The 22,519-nt window shown below is 38.1% G+C and overlaps 1 protein-coding gene across 2 annotated transcripts in view; it reads left to right on the top strand.

Moving 5' to 3' along the window:
* CRB1 (crumbs cell polarity complex component 1) overlaps positions 1-22,519 on the top strand; it is a 145,303-nt gene that overhangs the window by 81,825 nt on the left and 40,959 nt on the right. For both annotated transcript variants that reach the window (XM_004756204.3, XM_004756203.3), the window contains 3 exons: positions 11,903-12,859; positions 18,672-19,219; positions 20,770-20,935. In XM_004756204.3, the coding sequence (XP_004756261.1) occupies positions 11,903-12,859; positions 18,672-19,219; positions 20,770-20,935 (1,671 nt within the window). The remainder of the gene's footprint in view (positions 1-11,902; positions 12,860-18,671; positions 19,220-20,769; positions 20,936-22,519) is intronic.

Below are 22,519 nucleotides of genomic sequence, written 5' to 3'. Positions count from 1 at the left end.
TCACCAAAATACTAGCCAATAGGATTCAACAGTACATTAAAAGGATTATTCACCACGACCAAGTGGGATTTATTCCAGGGCTGCAAGTTTGGTTCAACATCCGCAAATCAATCAATGTGATAAAACACATCAGCAAAAGAAAGAACAAGAACCATATGATACTCTCAATAGATGCTGAAAAAGCATTTGACAAAGTACAGCATTCCTTCCTGATCAAAACTCTTCAAAGTGTAGGGATAGAGGGCACATACCTCAATATCATCAAAGCCATTTATGAAAAACCCACCGCAAATATCATTCTCAATGGAGAAAAACCGAAAGCTTTTCCACTAAGGTCAAGAACACGGCAGGGATGTCCATTATCACCACTGCTATTCAACATAGTACTAGAAGTCCTAGCCTCAGCAATCAGACAACAAAAGGAAATTAAAGGCATCCAAATCGGCAAAGAAGAAGTCAAACTATCACTCTTCGCAGATGATATGATACTGTATGTGGAAAACCCAAAAGACTCCACTCCAAAACTGCTAGAACTTGTACAGGAATTCAGTAAAGTGTCAGGATATAAAATCAATGCACAGAAATCAGTTGCATTTCTCTACACCAACAACAAGACAGAAAAAAGAGAAATTAAGGAGTCAATCCCATTTACAATTGCACCCCAAACCATAAGATACCTAGGAATAAACCTAACCAAAGAGGCACAGAATCTATACTCAGAAAACTATAAAGTACTCAAGAAAGAAATTGAGGAAGACACAAAGAAATGGAAAAATGTTCCATGCTCTTGGATTGGAAGAATAAATATTGTGAAAATGTCTGTGCTACCTAAAGCAATCTACACATTTAATGCAGCTCCTATCAAAGTACCATCCATCCTTTTCAAAGAAATGGAACAAACAATCCTAAAATTTATATGGAACCAGAAAAGACCTCGAATAGCCAAAGGAATATTGAAAAAGAAAGCCAAAGTTGGTGGCATCACAATTCCGGACGTCAAGCTCTATTACAATGCTGTCATCAAGATGCATGGTACTGGCATAAAAACAGACACATAGATCAATGGAACAGAATAGAAAGCCCAGAAATAGACCCTCAACTCTATGGTCAACTAATCTTCGACAAAGCAGGAATGAATGTCCCATGGAAAAAAAGGCAGCCTCTTCAATAAATGGTGTTTGGGAAAATTGGACAGCTACATGCAGAAAAATGAAATTGGACCATTTCCTTACACCACACACAAAAATAGACTCAAAATGGATGATGGACCTCAATGTGAGAAAGGAATCCATCAAAATCCTTGAGGAGAACACAGGCAGCAACCTCTTTGACCTCAGCGGCAGCAACATCTTCCTAGGAACATCGCCAAAGGCAAGGGAAGCAAGGGCAAAAATGAACTATTGGGATTTCATCAAGATCAAAAGCTTTTGCCCAGCAAAGGAAACAGTTAACAAAACCAAAAGACAACTGACAGAATGGGAGAAGATATTTGCAAACGACATATCAGATAAAGGGCTAGTGTCCAAAATCTATAAAGAACTTAGCAAACTCAACACCCAAAGAACAAATAATCCAATCAAGAAATGGCAGAGGACATGAACAGACATTTCTGCAAAGAAGACATCCAGATGGCCTACAGACACATGAAAAAGTGTTCCATATCACTTGGCATCAGGGAAATACAAATCAAAACCACAATGAGATATCTCCTCACACCAGTCAGAATGGCTAAAATTAACAAGTCAGGAAATGACAAATGCTGGCGAGGATGCGGAGAAAGGGGAACCCTCCCACACTGTTGGTTGGAATGCAAGCTGGTGCAACCACTCTGGAAAACAGCATGGAGGTTCCTCAAAATGTTGAAAATAGAACTGCCCTATGACCCAGCAATTGCACTACCGGGTATTCACCCTAAAGATTCAAACGTAGTGATCCAAAGGGGCACGTGCACCCGAAAGTTTATAGCAGCAATGTCCACAATAGCCAAACTATGGAAAGAACCTAGATGTCCATCAACAGATGAATGGATAAAGATGTGGTATATATACACAATGGAATACTATGCAGCCATCAAAAGAAATGAAATCTTGCCATTTGCAACGACGTGGATAGAACTAGAGGGTATCATGCTTAGTGAAATAAGTCAAGCGGAGAAAGAGGACTATCATATGATCTCCCTGATATGAGGAAGTGGTGATGCAACATGGGGGGTTAAGGGGGTAGGTGAAGAATAAATGAAACAAGATGGGATTGGGAGGGAAACAAACCATAAGTGACTCTTAATCTCACAAAACAAACCGAGGGTTGCTGGAGGGAGGGGGGTTGGAAGAAGGGGGGTGGGGTTATGGACATTGGGGAGGGTATGTGCTTTGGTGAGTGCTATGAAGTGTGTAAACCTGGCGATTCACAGACCTGTACCCATGGGGATAAAAATATATTATATGTTTATAAAAAATAAAAAAAATTTTTTAAAATGAAAAAAAAAAGAAACAAGGATTGACTATCAGGCCTGTAAGAGTCTTCAGAGGCAATTGAACTCCACATCCTAACCTTTCCTAAATTTCATCTAAAACATGCTTTCCGATTTTGCACAACTTCAATATCGGGAAACGTCCTGTCTCCTAGGACAGCTGATTTGATGCTTGATCAGCATCAACTATTGGAAGATTCTGCACATTGAGCATAAATGTACCATTCTATGGTGTCTTACCACTGATGCCCGTTTTCCCCAGTGGAAAAAAATGTAACATAAAATGTCATGGGATGGGCTTTCAGCTCCATGAAGGGCCTGGTATTTGCTTACTCCACGCTAAACATCTTTGTTTTCTTCAAGAATTTCTCTAATGGCATGATTTCAAGTAAACTTACTATTCTATTAGATTTCCTTATTGGAGTGTGCCTCTTGTCCTCTTGAAGGATTCAAAACTTAATATGAATATTTTGAGATCAAAATTTACAGAGGAATTAGCATTTCCTTGAGAAACTCTCGTTCATGGTGACAACCTCAGAGCTGTATAAAATTGTGGAAGCTGTATCACCATGGCCCCATACTTCCAAAAAAATTGGGATAATATGTATGAAAGTAAACCATAAACTACATTTCATAATGTCAATGCTGATTATCATAGATTGTTATTCAATTTATCATTAATTGAAACTGCTCCACCTTCAACTGATAAACTATGTCTTCTCCATCGAATTTTGTGGTTGTTTAATCTCAAGTGAAAAGAGTTAAGCCATCTTAGTTTACAGAAAACTGTCTAGTTTACATGAGAATCTTGGCTTACTTGTTTTATTTCTATTCTATTCTATTCTATTCTATTCTATTCTATTCTATTGATTTCCTTTATCCCCCATATTTTTCTCCTCTCCTTTTGGAAATCTCAGTAATATATTGGCTATATAGACTTCAGTCTGCATGTATTCATATAAATTCTTCTTTTGTTAATATGTATATATTATGTTAAAGTTCCCATTTTCTTTCTTCCTTTTTTTTTTTTTTTCCATTTGGCATCATGTTATTTAGCTCTATCCATGGTGCTGGGTATTCATCTGTTTCCAACTGTAGTGTACATTTCCAGGGTGTACATCCTGCCATTTTTTCTAATTAATACCCTCATGCCCTACCCAGTTTTTAATGCACTCTAAGTTTGTTTAAAATTTAAGGAAAAAATGTACAAATTTACATTTTTTTCTTTGATAGAGTTCCTTTTAGAATGCATCATTTAAGCCTATAAAAACCATTCTTGATTCTGGTAATTGTAAAATAATTGGCTAGGATGCTTTGGGGTCACAATGAAATCTGACTTAACAAGGATCCCATTCTCAGTATCTTGCATGTTTTTTAGATTTGTCCCTCTAGGGCTGTAACATGGCTAATGCAGTTTCAGGAACACATCTGTGCAAGCTAAAGGTGCATATATATATATATATATATATGTATATATATATATATATATTTTAATATTTCATTTATTCATTTGACAGACAGAGATCAGAAGTGGGCAGAGAGGCAGGCAGAGAGAGAGAGAGGAGGAAGCAGGCTCCGCGCTGAGCAGAGAACCCGATGCAGGGCTTGATCCCAGATCCCTGAGATCATGACCTGAGCCGAAGGCAGAGGCTTTAACCCACTGAGCCACCCAGGCGCCCCCAGGTGCATATCTTTTTTATATTAGGAATGACTTGCCCTAGCAGAACTCCTCCCAGGTCCTACTGACCAGGATTGAATCACTTGCCTATGACCCAGCTTGTAGAGGAGGAGGTGAAAAACTGTCTTTGTCACTTGTATCCTTTTGCGGGGGAAGCATGTTCTACCCATAAGGAAAGTGGGGAGGTTGTGTTAGGGAAAAAAACTGCTGGGTAGGTAATAATTATTTTTGTTTTGAGTATTCATGATCTTTAACAAGTTCATGTTCATGCATGCTTTTTATATTTTTATTCAAGTAATTTGTATTGACATTCACTCCCTCCCAAAGCAAAAAAACCTGTTGAAATGATTTTGAATGACTACTATGCTCCAAGCATTTACAATTCTCATTTTGTATACACAAAAATAACTGTTTAATGCACTTTACTCTGTCCACTTCATAGATGAAGAAACTTCAACTTAAAGAAATTAGCTATTTGCCCAAGTTTATAGCCTCATAAGTATTAAAGCTGGGATTTAAAACACATTTTCGTTTGATCTTTAGTCAATATTTATTCTACTTCATTCTGGATCCCTGAGGACTACTAGAAACTCTTTCCAAGATGATCCATTAATAAGAACTCTGAATAGGTCGCCTCCCCTCCCCACCCCACCTTCACCAGCTAGCCCCAGTGGATTAACTTCTTCCTTCAGTCTCCGGGGTCCCTGTCTGCCCAACATTCCCTACGACTGTATACTTGACTAAACTCTATGCCCCATGAAGCAGGACTATGTCAAGTTTCACTCATCATCATATCTCTAGATCCAGCATCTGTTAGAAGGATGAATGAATAATAAATGAATGAAAAAAATACACTATTGCAATGTCTTTTGCTTTATATCTTTTCCGCCTGATCTCCTGGTTTCCTTCACAACTTCTCTGACATCAGTTCCATGGCATATTTTGAAGTTCAGATCCTAGTCCATGATAAAGCCCTAACAACAGCCTCATGATATAGTTACCACCCCTCTCAGGTCTTACTTTCATCTTTACTAAGGCTTCCAAGAGATAAGGTCTCAGCCTGAAGAAATTGCTCTCTAATGATTAGAATTTCAGGCACTGTGGTAGTCTGTGGGACTCAGTGACCTTCAAGTCTATACTGTCCAAGCGAATCCTCGGTAGGTCTTCAGGTCCCCCTTTCAGAAAATATTAAAAAAAAAAGAAAAGAAAAGAAAGAAGTCAATCACCCATTTTCTCTAAGTATGTCCCAAACACGTTACCTATTCAGAGTATCCTGCTTTATAAAAATTATTAAAAAATCAAAATCAATAAATAAAATAAACAAAATAATATATAAAATAATAAATAAAATACAATTATATATAAGAGTAATAGAAAATAGTTATTCTTTCATAGAAAATGGAGTTTAAGTCTGGGAGCACCACACAAATAACTCTTATCACAATCTCAGAGAAGTCCGATAAAGTCTAATGAAGTCTAATGAAGATTAGACCCAGGAAAGTCTCCTGCTGTTTTCTTAATTTCTCATTTTCATTCCTTGCATAGATATTCAGTAGATTTGAAATTGCCCAGAATTTCTTAACTACTCATTCAAAAGCAAAACAGAAAAAAATTAAAACCAAAAAGCCTACTAGCATTCCCATTGATGTGAAGAAAAATCAAACCAAGCTCTAATTTTCTGTATTAAAAGTTACCAGATAATACCAATCTTATTCGACTCCCCAAAACTTATTTTTCTAGGATAATAATGTCCATGTGTGGTGTAGGATCATAGTAACATTCACAAGTCTGACTTGAAAAGGGGAGGTACCATGTGTTAAGTAGAAAGAGTAGCTAAAAATATAACAAAGTCTGCTTGGTAAGCAGCATAAATGGGTCTTATGCTAAGCCCCACTGACCCAGTCTGGGAGGTGAGCGAGGCAGGACTAAGTCCACACACTTTACCTGAGAGAAAGAGGGCGACGTTGAAAAACAAGCCCCCACTTTTGGAAATGGTATGAAATCATCAGGAACTGGCTTTGTCAACCCAGTAGGTGTTTGGATGGATTTCTCTTTCTACAGAAAAATGTTTGGATCCAAGACACAAGGTTTTCACATTTTAATGGCAATGCTCATAGGTAACTCTTTTTTTTATTACTTATAGAAGCTAACTGATACCACTGTTAGAGTTTTTAAGATGTTTATGTAACAATTTATGTTAATGATATGATAAATATTACTATCAAGGGAAGATTTGAATTTTCGAGTGAAATAAATTCTCTCAAAGCAATGAGTAAAGGAAATACGTATGTACTGAACTCTTGGTCTTTATATTCCATTTTTTCTTGGATTTCGATTCATGAAAATAAAAATATTCAATCAATCAAAATAGAGAAAGATGAGATTCATTTGTATTCAAGTTTTTGTAGAAATAATTTCTTATTAGATATTTTATTAACTATGACTTTCAGCAAAGTGAGAATGGAACTAAAAGGCATTTTAATAGTCAATGATAATTTGTATTAAACAAAGTCTATATCTTTTTGATCCATTAATATTATATATTCTGATGAAAATATGGGATATATCAGATAGTAAAAATTTTCCCTATTATGATTATTTTTGAAATAGTCTTATAATAGAACCAGATACAAAACTAAAAGAACTTTAGAAAAATAAAATAAAGTGACAGTTTTTAGTTAATTAAATAAACTGGTTCACATAAAAAAACAACAGTAAGCTTCAAGCAATCCACTTCATACTCTAAATACATGGACATAAATAACCAATTCATTGTCACTAAAGCCCCATTAAGAAGACTGAATGACACAGGTAATCCTTAATCCCTTTATCTTGATTGACAGCAGATCTTATTCTCTGCAGCCAGTAGAATAGCCAATAAAAGAAGTTACAATCTTGTCTCCCACTTTTAGTTTGCTGGGTTCATCAATTAAATATGTCTGACCTTATTTTACATTGGAGATGTTAATAGAACTGGTTTTAAACAAGGCAAAAGTACAAATAACTGTGCATTGTTCTACTTTTAATATCGAATTCTGTTTATATGCATTAGACTTAATACAGGCTTTCTCTTCTTTTTTTTAATTTTTTTTTTTAATTTTGTCCATGATGGTAAAATCTAAAATTTAGCTTCTCTGCTTATACTTAAAGGAAAAACATAATCAAGTTATTGGTAGTTATTTTGTGAAAAATCAAATGTGCTAACTGTAAGAATCATAAGAAAAAATATAATAAGCAACAGAGAAGAAAGGATTACCACTTGCCCCTACTTGCTGACCAAGGATGAATGAATGAGTAATACCGGAAATTTAAAGGACTTAAATGTCTTATTTTATTTTATTTTACTTTATTTTATTTATTTGACACAGAGAAAGAGAGAGAGAGGTCACAAGTAGGCAGAGGTGGGGAGAAGCAAGCTCCCTGCTGAGCAGAGAGCCCAATGCCGATCTCCATCCCAGGACCCTGAGATCATGACCTGAGCTGAAGGTCCAGGCTTAATCCACTGAGCCACCCAGGCGCCCCAGGACTTAAATGTCTTGTAGCAGACCCCAATAGTCTTAGGTGTGAACAATTTTAGTAGCTGTCTCTGTGTCTAATTGTGTCTGGTTTCTTCTCATTTTATTGTGACAAGTCCCTGTGTCACTGATCTTTTTGAGAAACCATGTTGGTCCTCCATTCAACAATTACCCATTTTTTCCCCCTGCATTCAGAAAGTAAATAAACAGATGAATAAATAAAGCAAAACTATAAAAACTGTATATCCCCAGGCCTTCTCCATGCTGGCTGTATTTAATCTTTCTGACTTGATTTTTCCTACATAAATCCTCTATACCAACAAGATTGATAAATTCACCATCACTTCTAAATGTCTTATGCTTTTCCATTGATCTGTTTTTGTTTAGTCAGTTATTTCTGCATACTTTTTTGTCAAATAGATCCATACTCGAAAACCTGTACTAAATCCTATCTCTTTCCAGCCTTCCTCACCCAGGCCAGGCTGAAGAGTTATCTCTGTCTGGAGACAAATCTGCAAATCTTCTCTGAAGTCCCCTGAGTTTGAACCTCACATATTAACCACACATTCATTGGGAACCTGCTCTTTACATTGTATTTTTATAAATATGTATGTTATTCTAATATAATTATAATATAATATTATCAGGGTAAGCATATTGAGGCCAGGTCTGTCTCTTCTACTTTGCCATCCTCTGTGAGGGTAGGGCACAGAGAAGATATTTTGTAAATTTGAAAAACCAATACACTGGAGTTTCAACTAAGAGGTCAGGATAGGGTCACTGTGAGTTACCAAAGCAAACAACAACAACAACAAAACTGTGATGCAGAATGTCAAAATAAATCCTAGGCTTTAGGCTTTGAAATGTTTATGCATTTTAAGTATATATGACAGTTCTTAAAAGGCAATTTGAAGCAATGAGTCTGTAACGAAAGTTTTTTGGGAGAATTTTGCTGCTGTGCTTTGAGTTGTACCCCACCGCCCAGTTTTAGGGTCTGGTAGCTAGATCCTGACCCCAAGCAGAACAAATTGCTTTAAGAAGAATCCAGTCTTACCTAAATTTGAGGAGGGGCTGGGTGGCATAGGCAACTTAGACCAGATTCTCTAGCTACAGGAGGAATCTACAATCTAACCTAAGGCAACAGGAAAGAGAGAGAGTGAGAAAGGCTGCTGAGTTGGGTAGGGAAGTCAGTGTGCCCCTCTCCAACCATAGGTCAAAGTCACATGAGCCCCCAGGCCCGCATGGGGTACTCATGGTAGGAATATCAATCAGTAGTCAGTGTGAAGGAGATCCTGCCCAACAAGCTTCTGTCAGAGGGTGAGGGAGCCCCAACAGAGAGAGTTGGTCAAGACGAGAACCTCAGTAAGCCAAGAGTGCAGGGGCTGGGGGGACACAGGGATAGCAACTGGTCAAAGCAGAAGCAATGTCGGCCTCACAGGGCTCTCTGGGGATTCAGATGGAGGAACAGAGCTGGGAAGGAAAAGTTTTCCCTGAATTAAATGTATGTAAAGTCACAGTGGCAGGAAAAACAAAGTACTTAGCTTTGATTATGGCCCATGAGTTTTTTTGTATTCCTCCTAATTAATGATTACTGATCAGTTTTTTTTTTTTTTTTTTGCCTCAAAATACTATGAAAATCGAATTTAAGTAAAATATCTTCCAAGACAGGGGAACCTGGGTGGCTCAGTTGGTTAAGCAGTTGACTCTTGATTTCCGTTCAGGTCATGATCTCAGGGTCCCGGGATAGAGCCCCACCATATCGGGCTCCATGCCTAGTGGGAAGTCTGCTCCCGGATTCTCTCTCTCCCTCTGCGTCTGCCCCTCCCTCACCCACTTGCATGCTCTCACTTTCTCTCTCTCTCAAATAAATACATAAATCTTTTAAAAAAAATCTTCCAATCCAAACGTTTGTATTTTTCATAAATTCGGTTAAATTAAATTTATATTAAAACACTCCTTTAGAATATAGCCTATAATTCCTGTGTCAGTTTTCTTTACTTATAAGGATAATTATATAACAAATAAATCAGTTCAGGGCGCCTGGGTGGCTCAGTGGGTTAAGCCTCTGCCTTCGGATCAGGGCATGATCTTGGAGTCCTGGGATCGAGCCCTGCATCAGGCTCCCTGCTCAGCGGAGAGCTGCTTCCTCCTCTCTCTCTCTGCCTGCCTCTCTGCCTACTTGTGATCTCTGTCTGCCAAATAAATAAATAAAATCTTTTTTTAAAAAAGCAAAACAAATAAATCAGTTCAATTTGGTTTTACTTTTCCTGCTCATCAAGCTTTTTATAATGCGTATATGCTCAACCCTCTAGAGGTGCTGTGGGAGTTTCTAAGAGAATAAATATTCACTCTTCTCACAGGGCTTGAAATACTTTGGATCAACGAGCTTGTGTGAAAGCAATCCAAGTAGTGTAAAAATATAACACAATCTTATGAAGAGTCTAGATGGCATACATAATGGCAGAGGGCAAAGATTAACAATGGAAACGTTTATCTGAAAATCTGCATAAGAAGAGCACTTCAGGTTTTAGATTGGATCAGATTAAATGCATTATAAATATTTTAATCACCTTACAAAGGTCTTCATTAATCAATTCAAAAATTACCAAGTGTCAAACGTGGGCATGACACTATGCTATGGTTTAGACATATTTTGGTGAATAAAACAGACACTTTCTCTTCCCTCATGAAGAGTACAATGTAATGAGATTCTAGCCTAATGTGCTTATTATGTAAAGTTATGCAATTTGTGGGTCACTCCATATGCCCACACCTTCCAAACAGTCTCTCTCAATGACTGTAGTACTGTTTGAATTTGGTCATTAGAGGGTATTTCCTTTGGTTATTACTTCTTAATAACAGCCAATACTGATTGATAATTTATTATATATCAAGCAATGTTGGGATCATCTTATGATCATGTTAGATGATCATCATGTAGATGTGGGATTAATTCTAACTTTTAAAAGCCCTGTGATGTAAGGACTATTATTAACCCCATTTTGTAGATGAGAAAACAGGACACAAAAAAATGAATGTAACCTGCTTACAGCCTTGCTAAAATTCAGATCCAACCTTATCAGTATAAGAGCCTTTGATTAAATTTTTGTAATTTAAACTTTCTACTTAATGTTTTATTTTTTTTTATATTTTATGTACTTTTAATACATATGTGTAGGTAGGGAATTAAATGGGAAAGTAAGAACACGTATTAGTAATAACAGTAAGTGAGAATGCACTAAGTTATCAGTTAAAGAACAGATGATGCCAGATTGGATTTTAAAAACCTAGAAACCAGATTGTGGGAGTGCTTTGGAGTTTAGACTTCAGTCTTTCTAAGCCTCAGTATCATCTGTAAAAGAAAGCTGAGAAAACCCACACTGAAACCCTCAGAAGAATGTGGTAGCCACAGACACATTATGTAGATGAAGGTGTCCGGGAAACCAGACGGTGCTCTATACATGTCAATCATTGTTAACCTCTTTGTTTGAACTTCACTGGAAAAGCAATAACCATCACTCTTGAAAGGTGTTCTAGTTCTTCTTCTTACTTTCATTACATGAATTCTAATAATTCTCTACTTAGAGACTTGGAATCAGGAAAAAAGAGGAAAGGAAAGTGAAGTTGAAACTATAAGAGCATGTTATGGGTTATATTTCATGATTTATGGAATTATGGAAAAAAGTACACAAGAGTAAACAGGGCCTTTCTTCATCTTAGAAGCTGTCCATGGTGAAGGTTGTCTAGACCATCTGTATATCTGGAAAACGTTAGTTTTAAGGATTATGGGGAGATAAAAACAAGGTAAGAGGTAAAATCACCAGTTTCAAGTAAAAAAGAGTAAAATCAGCAGCCTGGGACAGGATAAACAGTATCACAGAATGGAATCCCCACATAAATAATTTGTTATCAAGCATCGCTTTTTCTCTATCACTTTTATGATACTGAGTGTCACGTACATGTCTGACAATAGTAGTTTGAGTCAACCCCTATATTTGGTAAATAGCCTGTTTCTAGAGGAAGAATTGAGGGTCTTCCATGATTGCACTTGTCTGCACAACACACACAGAATGATATAATCAATTTTAACTTCCTTGAAAACTATTCACATTTTATTCCATTACTGTCCTAAAACTGAGCTAGCTCTCCACTTCCACAGATCATACATGGAAATCATGTGAAACTTGTATTTTTGATCTCAACATATGCAATTTCAACCGATTCTTTATTATTTAACAGGGATCCACTGCGAAGAAGACTTGGATGAATGCTCTTCAAACCCTTGCCAAAATGGTGGTACCTGTGAGAACTTACCTGGTCATTATACTTGCCACTGCCCATTTGATAACCACTCGGGAACATTTTATGGAGGAAGGAACTGTTCTGATATTCTCCTTGGATGTACCCATCACCAGTGTCTGAATAATGGAATATGCATCCCTCACTTCCAAGATGGCCAGCATGGATTCAGCTGCCTGTGTCCCCCTGGCTACACTGGGTCATTGTGTGAACTTGTCACCACACTTTCTTTTGAAGGTGATGGCTTCCTGTGGATCACAAGTGGCCCACTTATAGAAGAGGGCTTAGCTTGTCACATAGCCCTCAGATTCCAGACTGTTCAGCCAATGGCCCTCCTACTTTTCCGAGGCAACAGGGACATGTTTATAATGTTGGAGTTGCTAAGTGGCTACATTCACTTATCAATCCAAGTCAATAATCAGTCAAAGGTGCTCCTCTACATTTCCCACAACACCAGCGATGGAGAATGGCATTCAGTGGAGGTGATGTTTGCAGAGGCTGTGACCCTTACTTTACTTGACAACTCTTGTAAAGAGAAATGCATCATAAAAGCTCCTTCTCCATTTGAAAGTGATCAATCAATATGTGCTTTTCAAAACTCCTTTTTGGGTGGTTTACCCAGAGACATGGCCAGCAGTGTCATTGCTCTGCGTAACCTCTACAATATACCATCCACACCTTCATTTGTAGGCTGTCTCCAAGACGTTAAAATTGATTCGAATCACATTACTCCAGAGGCCATTTCATCTGGCTCGTCTTTCAATGTCAAGGCAGGCTGTGTGAGAAGGAATTGGTGTGAAAGACAACCTTGTCAAAACAGAGGACGCTGCATCAACTTGTGGCTGAATTACCAGTGTGACTGCTACAGACCCTACAAAGGCCCAAACTGCCTGAGAGGTGAGCGAGGGCTGGGCACCCAGGAGGGCGGTGCCTCAGAAAGCGCGGTAACAAAAACAGCCATTGGGCCATTCCTGTTACGAAACGTAATGACCCCTCAGCACTTCTGCTTCTGGTTGCCAACTAACGAGAAAAAAGAGAAGGCTAGTAATGTGCATTAATTAATTTTGAGTGGATTCATTAGACACCAAGATGTCATTCATGCAGAGAAGTAAAAAAAATAAATAAATAAAAAGTAAAAAATAAATTAAGCCAATAGCTCCAACTAAATGAGTTTTCATCTTGATATGTTTACAAAGTGTTATTATAAATTGTGGTGTGTCAGAAATGTGCTATAAATCATATTTGAAAGAGAGATAATCTGTTGGAGAAAAGGACCATGAGACATGAAACTAGTCAATGCCAAGTACTGGCACAATGTCTTGTGCGTAGTAGATTCTTAGGAAATATTTACTTCCTTGCTATCCATTCTATGCAATTCCCACTTGCTCCAAAACCATGCTCATATTTAGCACTTTCATAAACCACTGGTTCTATTCAGAGGTGTATTTTCCAGGGCTACTTTGGAGAAAACGGATATTCTACCGACGTGTCCTAAGGAAAGGAAGGAAGGAAGGGAGGGAGTGAGGAAGGATGGAAGAAAGAAAATGTGGATAGTAACAACAGTGAGCGCTTATAGATGCCATAAACGAATTGATCTGATTTTTCTAGCAAATCACAGCTTTAAATGTATTTTAAGATCTTTAACTTCCAACATTGTTCCAAAGACTGCTGTTGATAGTGATCGATACATACGTTTCTTTTTATTATTATCATCATGCCTTGAAAATGTCTAAGAGGTAATTGCAACAGACTGCTTTGAAGTTCAGCTGTAATTTACCCTATGATTTTAGAGCAACTTGAAGTAGGACAACATCTGGTAAATAGTCTTCTCTGCTTTATACAAACTAAAATTAAAACCAGTCTTAGCCTATACCCTATTCCATGTATGAATGGCTAAGAGTTATTAGAAACTATTCATGGGTCTCCCTGCTAACCACAATATTCATTACAAATCATGGCCCTGTTTGACAATGAGGTATGGCATCTACTAGCTCTATGTAATATTTTAAATAGAATGGCAAGTTGTTTTTGTGATTTTTTTTTTAAAGGAGAAAAGGGGAAATTATGCTGAGGCACTGTTCACTTTTTGAAGAAAAATTTAATTGACCCAAAGGCAATATTTTTACTACATATACAAAATAACAAACAGATGCTGCCTTGTTTTGACTGGCTTCCAAATGCAGCGACCCATAAGGTTAATACTGACCGTGGTAATGCTAACTGTCCTGTAAATAGTTTCAAGGGATGCCAGTCCAGTGGGTTCTGGTTTTCTTTAGTTTATTTTTTCCAACTTGGAAAATCATGGTGTTTTGAAACAACGTTCCTGAATTTGTTACGTGCCCTACCTCCCCCAGTTGCTTTACCCTCACCCCCCCCCATTTGAAACTGTTTAGCCCTCGTGGAAATTCTTGGCTTCAAACGTGAGCTATATAGGGAGGGAGTTCTGTAAAATCTTTCCAAAATCCAAAATCTCTTTCCAAAAATTCTCAGTATAAGTTTAAGAAAGGTTATATTTTCATATGGCCTCAGTTGTAAAACTAAAATATGCTGTATTGGTGTTATATATTATGTTTGCTGGGGAATTTATTCTCATTACAAAGATGCTTACAGGCTATAGTGAGAACACGGAGCCTTTCTGTCATTGCACATGTACTCCCAATAGAGAGAAGAGGTACTGTTACCAAGGCAAACTTCATTCAGTTAATGATCTTGGCTCAGTATTTCCCAACCCATTGAAATGAACAAGCAGGATCAATGGAGGATTTAGTTGGCTGACTAAACATGAATAACATGGAAATATCCAATATTTTTGCATTGATCTTTTAGAAATAATCCAATGTCTCAATAAGGGGAGTTTTGGAAAGTGTTTCTCAAAGCTTAGTTCCCAGAGCTGTCTCAACATATCTTCTTGTGTTGACTGTGTATAAGACCATGCAGCTGCCAAAATGCCATTCAGAATGAAAACCTCTTGCCTTCTAGAGAATACTTTTATTTGTAGAAGCCATTTACATATGATTTATCTTCAGTCATACATCTAGTCATACATCGATCGTGCCTGCCAAGGGTAGTGACCAAAATTCTCCTTACATACTTTTAGAAATGAAGAACTCATTTATTCTATCTTTCCAGAAACTGCCCTAAGGCTGTTTCTTATACCGAAATAAAATATGATTGCTTAGAGTTTTCCTTCATTGGCAGCATTGTGACGCTTGAAATCATACTAATATAAGTCTTCCATTTTCTTCTTGGGAGCACTTCAATATTTGAAGTATCTCGTACCATCCAAGCCATCACTTCTATCAAGCTAAACATATCCAGTTTCTTCTAACATTTTCCATCTGACAGAGCTTTCACACACTTCATCAGCTGCTCGCTTGTTGCTTGCTTTGGAATGAATTTGCTTATCTGGTTCTTAGATATGCCCGATGATGCAGAGTGACACAAAACTACAACCTCTCTTTCTAGATAATGTTCTTCTGTTTTCAGCCCAATATTACATTGACCTTTTGGCAACTACATTCTACGCTTGGCTCACTTTGAATCATGCTTACTTACGGTGCCACAAAATCCTGTTTCTTCCACCCTCAATGAGGTATATTTGAAAGCAAGAGGCTTTTATTTACTCTAGTAAATTTGACCTTGTTGTATTCTACCAGTCAGAACTTGAAGCTGTTTTTCATCTGCATTTAAAATCCCTCTTCATGCCATATGAGCAACACAGTTGAGAATCACTCCTCCCATGTTTACAGACAATTCATATATGGCTTCAGGTGTTTCCAAAAATCATGTAGTACATCACATTCTCTGACTACTTGCTTGTGATTTTGGAAGAAGAATGGGATTTCTGGAGACACAAGTGTCTAAGAAAAAAAAATAAACTAACGAAAGACCCCCCCCCCCAAAAGAGCTCTGTGTTCTGTCTTTTAAGTTGGATCCACAAAGTGATCTGCAGGCATTCTAGGATGACCAGCAGGGTCCCTGTCACCCATGAGGTTGAATGATTTTGTGCATATTCTCAAACCTCAGGAGTTTCAAGAGCCACATTTTCCTATTAAACATTTTATCTCATATGAAAGTGCCGCAGTGTATTCAGAGACGTTAACCTCTTCAAATGGCTTATTTTATTTAATAGTACACTTTGATAGCTACCTGTAGTTGCCCGGAGCAGGTGGTCCCAAACACAGATTCAAAATGCAGTATTCCTATAGAAAATCAAGTCAGAGTTGTGCATATGTAGCCTTTTATGCAGGAGGTCTTCAAACACAGATGAAGACCAAGCAAGTTTTGGTTTTTTTTTTAAGAGTTTATTTATTTATTTGTCAGAGAGAGAGCGAGCAAGAGAGAGCACAGGCAGACAGAGTGGCAGGCAGAGTCAGAGGGAGAAGCAGGCTCCCCGCGGAGCAAGGAGCCCGATGTGGGACTCGATCCCAGGACGCTGGGATCATGACCTGAGGCAAAGGCAGCTGCTTAACCAACTGAGCCACCCAGGCGTCCCAGCCAAGCAAGTTTTAACTGTAGTGCAGCTACACTAAAATACATCTTACCTTTTGCCCAAACTTCAGCTGGACCATGGCGATATTGAAACACAATGAAATACGGTAAAATCTGTCTTGTTTCTGATTAGCAATGGGATGTAAAAACTTGAAAGTAGCCATCTCTTCAAGACCTCTCTCATCACATTCATCCGTGATGAGAGAGGTCAATTTTCATTTGACCTCTCAAATGGTCAATTTTCATTTACTGCCCCTCTTTTGACATGATACCTGTTGCTGCAACAGTAAACACAGTTAACTGCTCGCTCTTCCTGACAACTCTTTCCTCCCTAGGCATGTGGGACATCACTCTCTCTTGGTTCTCCTCTTATCTTACTGGCTGCTTTTTTGTCATCTCCTTTACCTCCAAATCCAAATGTCTGGTGCTTAAGGACTCAGTTCTTGGACCCGTTCTTTCCTCTGTATGTACTCACTCTCTTGGTGATCTCATCCAGTCTTGTGGCTTTAAATAGCAATAATTACACTGACAAATCCAAAATCATTCTAGCTAGAAGGAGACATCCCCAGAATGTCTCCTCTGTTCCTCTACAGCTAACTGTTTACTAGACATTTCCACCTAGATACCTAAAAGGGTGCCTCAAATTTAATATGGACTCTCACTTTCCCCCCAGATCTGTGCCTCTTGTTTTCTTTTCAGTATTTGCAAATGGAAATTCAATGCTTCTAGCTGTTTAGGAAACAAAACAAAACAAACAACAACAACAAAAAAAACCCAAACAAACAAACAAAATAAAACCCGCGTTGGCATTGAACTGCTGAACTTGTCCTAGAAAATCATGTAGGTTCTACTTTCAAAATAGTTCCAAAATCTATTTCTCATTACCTTCTCCATTACCATTGATCCAAGCCATCATTCCTTCTCCCTTGAGTTTCTGAAACAGGATCTCTACATTCTTTTAGTTCTTGTTCAAATGTTATCAAAGAGATATCAGAGAGTATTTCTCTCACTACTGTATTAAAAAATTGCAACTCTAGTTCTATCCCCAGCACATATTCCCTTTCCCTACCTGATTTATTGTATACCTAAAGACTTACCACCTCCTGACATACTATATAGTTTGTTTCTTTAACTGTGTCTGGTCTGTGTCTACCAACTAGAATATAAGCCTTAAGATGATGGGAAATTTAGGGGCACCTGGGTGGCTCAGTCAGTTAAGCATCCAACTCTTGCTTTTAGTTCATGATCTTGGGCTCATGATCTTGGGATCATGAGAGCAAGCCCCACATCAGGCTCCACACTGAGTGTGGGGACTGGCAGTAAGATTCTCTCCTCTCCCTCTCCCTCTGCCCAACACCCCCAACCTCAAAAAAAAGAAAAGAAAGAAAAAGAAAAAAAGACAGGAACTTTAGTTCCTACAATATCATCAATATTTTGGAGAGTAAGGGTTCATTTGTATACATCTCAAGAGTTTTCTTGAGTTGATGTATGAGGATAGTTTCGCCATATTAGTGCATGACTAACTTCTTTAAAGAAATGCTGGGTGAGTTCAGTGCCCAGCTTTGCCCCCCTCCTACTACTTGTCTGTCTCCCATGCCTCTCCTAACTAGGGCCACAGAAGGAAGATTTCTCTTTCTTCGTTCAACTCCCTTGCCTTTTATTTGGAGTATCATGCCCAAAGGGGATTTGCGAATCTAATTCTTGATCCCTGTCCTTTAGTAAAAATGATTAGACTTAATGACATTTGTTTTCCCGTGTCCTCAAATAGCAAAGATGGCAGATGCCTGAACAGTGCTTTGAGATGTTACAGGAAAAGATCTTATTCCTCAGATTTCTTCCAGTAAGTCGGAGGACAGAATATCTGATATTCCGTCATTAAACCCCAGCATTTTAGGGCAGGGACGGAGAGGTAAATCGTAACTTTATCAGCACAGAGATCTTTCTTTTTTACGTTTTGTGAGCAGTGGGCCTCAACTATAAACTATAAACCAAAATGTAGTTATTTTCAGAAAAGTCAGTAAACCAAGTAAATTTCAGTCAACTCAGAAGTTTTGAGAAATGAGGCCATAATGTTATTCTATTGAAAAAGCCTGTTCTAGTCTTTAAAAAATACGTATAGGGGTATATTTGTGTGTGTGTGTTTTGATCTTGTGGCCCTTCTTACTTGAGTCTTAAAATGTTTCTTCTGTGTTTCTCCTCCTCTATTTTGTCACTGAAGAGTATGTGGCAGGTAGATTTGGCCAGGATGACGCCACGGGATATGCTGCTTTTAATCTTGACAAGAGTTATGGAGAGAACTTCACCATCTCTATGTTTGTTCGCACACATCGACCGTCAGGCTTACTCCTAGCTTTGGAAAACAGGACTTACCAATACATCCGTGTTTGGCTAGAGCATGGCAGACTAGCAATGCTGCATCCAGATTCTTCCAAGTTAGTAGTAAAGTTTGTTCTTAGTGATGGAAATGTCCACTTGATATCTTTGAAAATCAAGCCAAATAAAATTGAACTATATCAGTCTTCACAGAACCTAGGATTTGTTTTTGCCCCTACGTGGAAAATCCAAAAAGGAGATGTCATCTACATTGGTGGCTTGCCTGACGGACCAGAGACCGAAGCTAATGGTGGCTTCTTTAAAGGCTGTATCCAAGATATAAGATTAAACAACCAGAATCTGGAATTCTTCCCCAGTTCAACAAACAATGCATCCCACAATCCAGTTCTTGTCAATGTGACCCAAGGCTGTCCTGGAGACAACATGTGCAAGGTAGGATTTTCACACCAACTATGTCTATATTGTATGTTCACCTGTTGTTTCATTAAATAATTTATTATAACCATTCTTTGTATGTGAAGATAACGTTACTGACCCACCAGCCAGAATAACACTTCATCAATATTTTTCCAGCAAGGCTTTGACCTTGGTGGCATCATGGTCTATTTAACCATCCAAGATATCTCCAGCCACAGGCTTCTATTGCCCCAATAACAAATTGCTCAAGAATAATAATATTTTAACTCCCAAACTCTTAATGGTATCCCAGAGATCTAACTGAATTAACTCATTTTGGAAGAGATCATCATATCATGTATTTTAAGTGCCCAGCTATCACTGTTTTTGACTATAAAGTCAACAACAACAAGAAACCCTGAATGGTAACTTTCTTCTGGTAGTTGGACTTGAAATTCTCCAAAATATATTTTCTCTGAGCCTATGTTTTACTTTATGTATTTTGTATGCTCTTCCAAAAGCTATTCAAATATGTGAATCTGTCAGCTCTGCATGACCTTTCAAAGGAAACGCATTTATATCTTTTGAACATTTATTGAGCTCTGACTACCGCCATGCACTGGGCTTACTTCTAAATGTACAAAAATGAATCCTGGGGGGTGGGATTATGGACATTGGGGAGGGTATGTGCTTTGGGGAGTGCTGTGAAGTGTGTAAACCTGGTGATTCACAGACCTGTACCCCTGGGGATAAAAATATATGTTTATAAAAAATTTAAAAAAAATGAATCCTGTTCATATGACTAGAGGAGTACTGCCAATGTGCCAGGCAGTGCTTTACATAGATGAATCCATTTAATTCTGCTGAAGGACTGCTGGGTACAACCAGCATTGTTATTACCCATTTATGTCAATGATAGATAAGGAAACTGAAGTTTAGAAAGGTTATGTAACAACTAAATCACATCTTAACAGTGGGACTGAGATCAATACCATCTCAGCTCTCAGAAATTCCCCTTTAAATACTTTCATTTTGGATATTTTGTGAGAAACCTTTTAAGAACTCAGATAATAATAGTATGTTTCTGAGTGAGAGGCCAGCACCTGAAGAGGTCACTGTCTTTGGATCCAGAGGCTCTAGGTACCAAGCTTCACCATTGGCCTATTTATTAGGATCTTGGATAACAGGAGGGCCCTCTGCTTCCTCATTAGTAAAAACAGGGGTAATAACCTCTACCTCAAGAGGTAATTGGTGTGATTGAAAGTGCCTTGTAACTTAGAAATTCCAGAGAATGTCATAACACCTTTTAAAATTCTCCTTGTATTGTAGAGAATGGTCTTATCTATTTTCTCTTTCTCATTTCATCTTTCTTTTTGTTTCTTTCTCGCCCCATTTCTCTTTTAGAAAAGAGTTGGCAATGGTAGCAGTAAGTTTTTTTCCATTTGTCAACCAATGGATATAAAAAGTTCAAAGTGTAAATATGTAGAAAATAAGCATTTAAAAAGAACAGATATGGGGTCATGCCTTTACTGTTTCTGTGGTTAGTTGCCAGTGCTTTTTACAGCTTTGCTTTCTTTTCTGCTCAGTCCAACCCCTGTCACAACGGAGGTGTGTGCTATTCCCTGTGGGATGATTTCTCATGTTCCTGCCCTGTGAACACAGCTGGGAAAGCGTGTGAGCACGTCCAGTGGTGTGAGCTCAGCCCATGTCCTCCCACAGCCCAGTGCCAGGCGGTGCCTCGAGGATTTGAATGTAGGTGGAGTTTAAAGTTGTCACCCATCCAATTAAGTTGGGTATTTCAGTTCCATGAGGCAACCCAAGAAAAAGAATTCAGACAAAACCTGCTTTCTGAAGGAACCTGTGGCTCTTTCCCCTGACTTGAGAAGTACCATAAACCTGACATCATCATCATCATCATCATCATCTAATAATAATAATAATAATAATAATATCCGGATTGGCTTCATGCCTCATCCTGCCCCCTGGATTTCCTTGGGGGTGAAGGGGAGATGGGGAGTAGAGGTCAGAGCAACACCAGACCTAGATCTTTGATTATTTAAAGCTAATTTCTGGAGAAATTAACCAAGTAATATTTGAGTTTCCTTTCCTCATTGTTGGGAATACACAGTCACGTGCTAGTGTGAGCTCACGGCCTAATGTTAACCATGAAGCCTCAGGCAGTTCACACAGTTTCTGTAATCTAAAGCTTTCACTGTAAATGCGGATAAAACATATAATTTATAGGTAGATAAAAAGATTTTGTGTGTATGTGATGATTTTATAACCATAAGTATAAAAAGGCAAACACCTGGGGCATTCTGATGTTTTCTGAGTGTTTTCCTCAATCTGCAATGTTTCTTTGCCCATCTTCAATACTAAAGACCAATGTTAGCGAATTTGAATACTATTTCACAATTTTGACATGTCTGCATACTACCCACAATATTATTTACATTTTCTCTTCTCTCCTACTTCAAATAATGCAATAATATAATATTAGTTTTATTGTTAATCTTTCGATAGATGTCTTTAAGTTCTAAAGTTCTTAGTCCCAGTTATGTTCTATAAAAGCATTTACATCGTTTGGAATATTTTCACAGGGTTTAAAAAAAAAAAAAAGAAGAAGAAGAGGATATCTAGAAACAGTGACAGACCGAGAACCATATCCTTGGTGTGTATTGGTCTTTAGTCTATGCATAAAGCAGGTTAGGATTTGGACATATTGCATCTGAAAGAACTTAAATGAATCTTCAATGCTACTGCATTCCCAGTACAGAAAGAGTGGAAAGTTGGCCCCTGGTTTCCCAAAAATTCTCAATAACGTTTTTTTAAAGTACGACTTATCTTTTTTTTTTTTTTTTAAAGACTTTATTTATTTATTTGACAGAGAGAAATCACAAGTAGGTAGAGAGGCAGGCAGAGAGAGAGAGAGGAGGAAGCAGGCTCCCTGCTGAGCAGAGAGCCCGATGCGGGACTCGATCCCAGGACCCTGAGATCATGACCTGAGCCGAAGGCAGCGGCTTAACCACTGAGCCACCCAGGCGCCCTAAAGTACGACTTATCTTAATGAAGGAAGAAAATGTAAACCGATACGAGGGGTGGATTTTTACTAACTGACAGGTATGAACCCTAGAACAGACTTTTGCTACTTTGTGTAATTTTAATTTTATGTGATCTTATGACCCTATTGTATTTTCTTTCAAGAAAGATATATGGAGAAGGTTAGGTCTAATAGAATAACATACTCTTGAGAATATAGCTCATGCATCACCCTGAGTTTGCCTTTAGGGCATCCTATCAGAAAACTGAGGCTTAAAAATTTACAACCCACCTTAC

Source organism: Mustela putorius, unplaced genomic scaffold, assembly GCF_011764305.1.
Source record: "Mustela putorius furo isolate JIRA1106 unplaced genomic scaffold, ASM1176430v1.1 tig00001012_pilon_pilon_pilon, whole genome shotgun sequence".
Classification (NCBI taxonomy): Eukaryota; Metazoa; Chordata; class Mammalia; order Carnivora; family Mustelidae; genus Mustela; species Mustela putorius.
The sequence above is the reverse complement of the archived record's forward strand: the minus strand, read 5'-3'. Positions and strand labels throughout refer to the sequence as shown.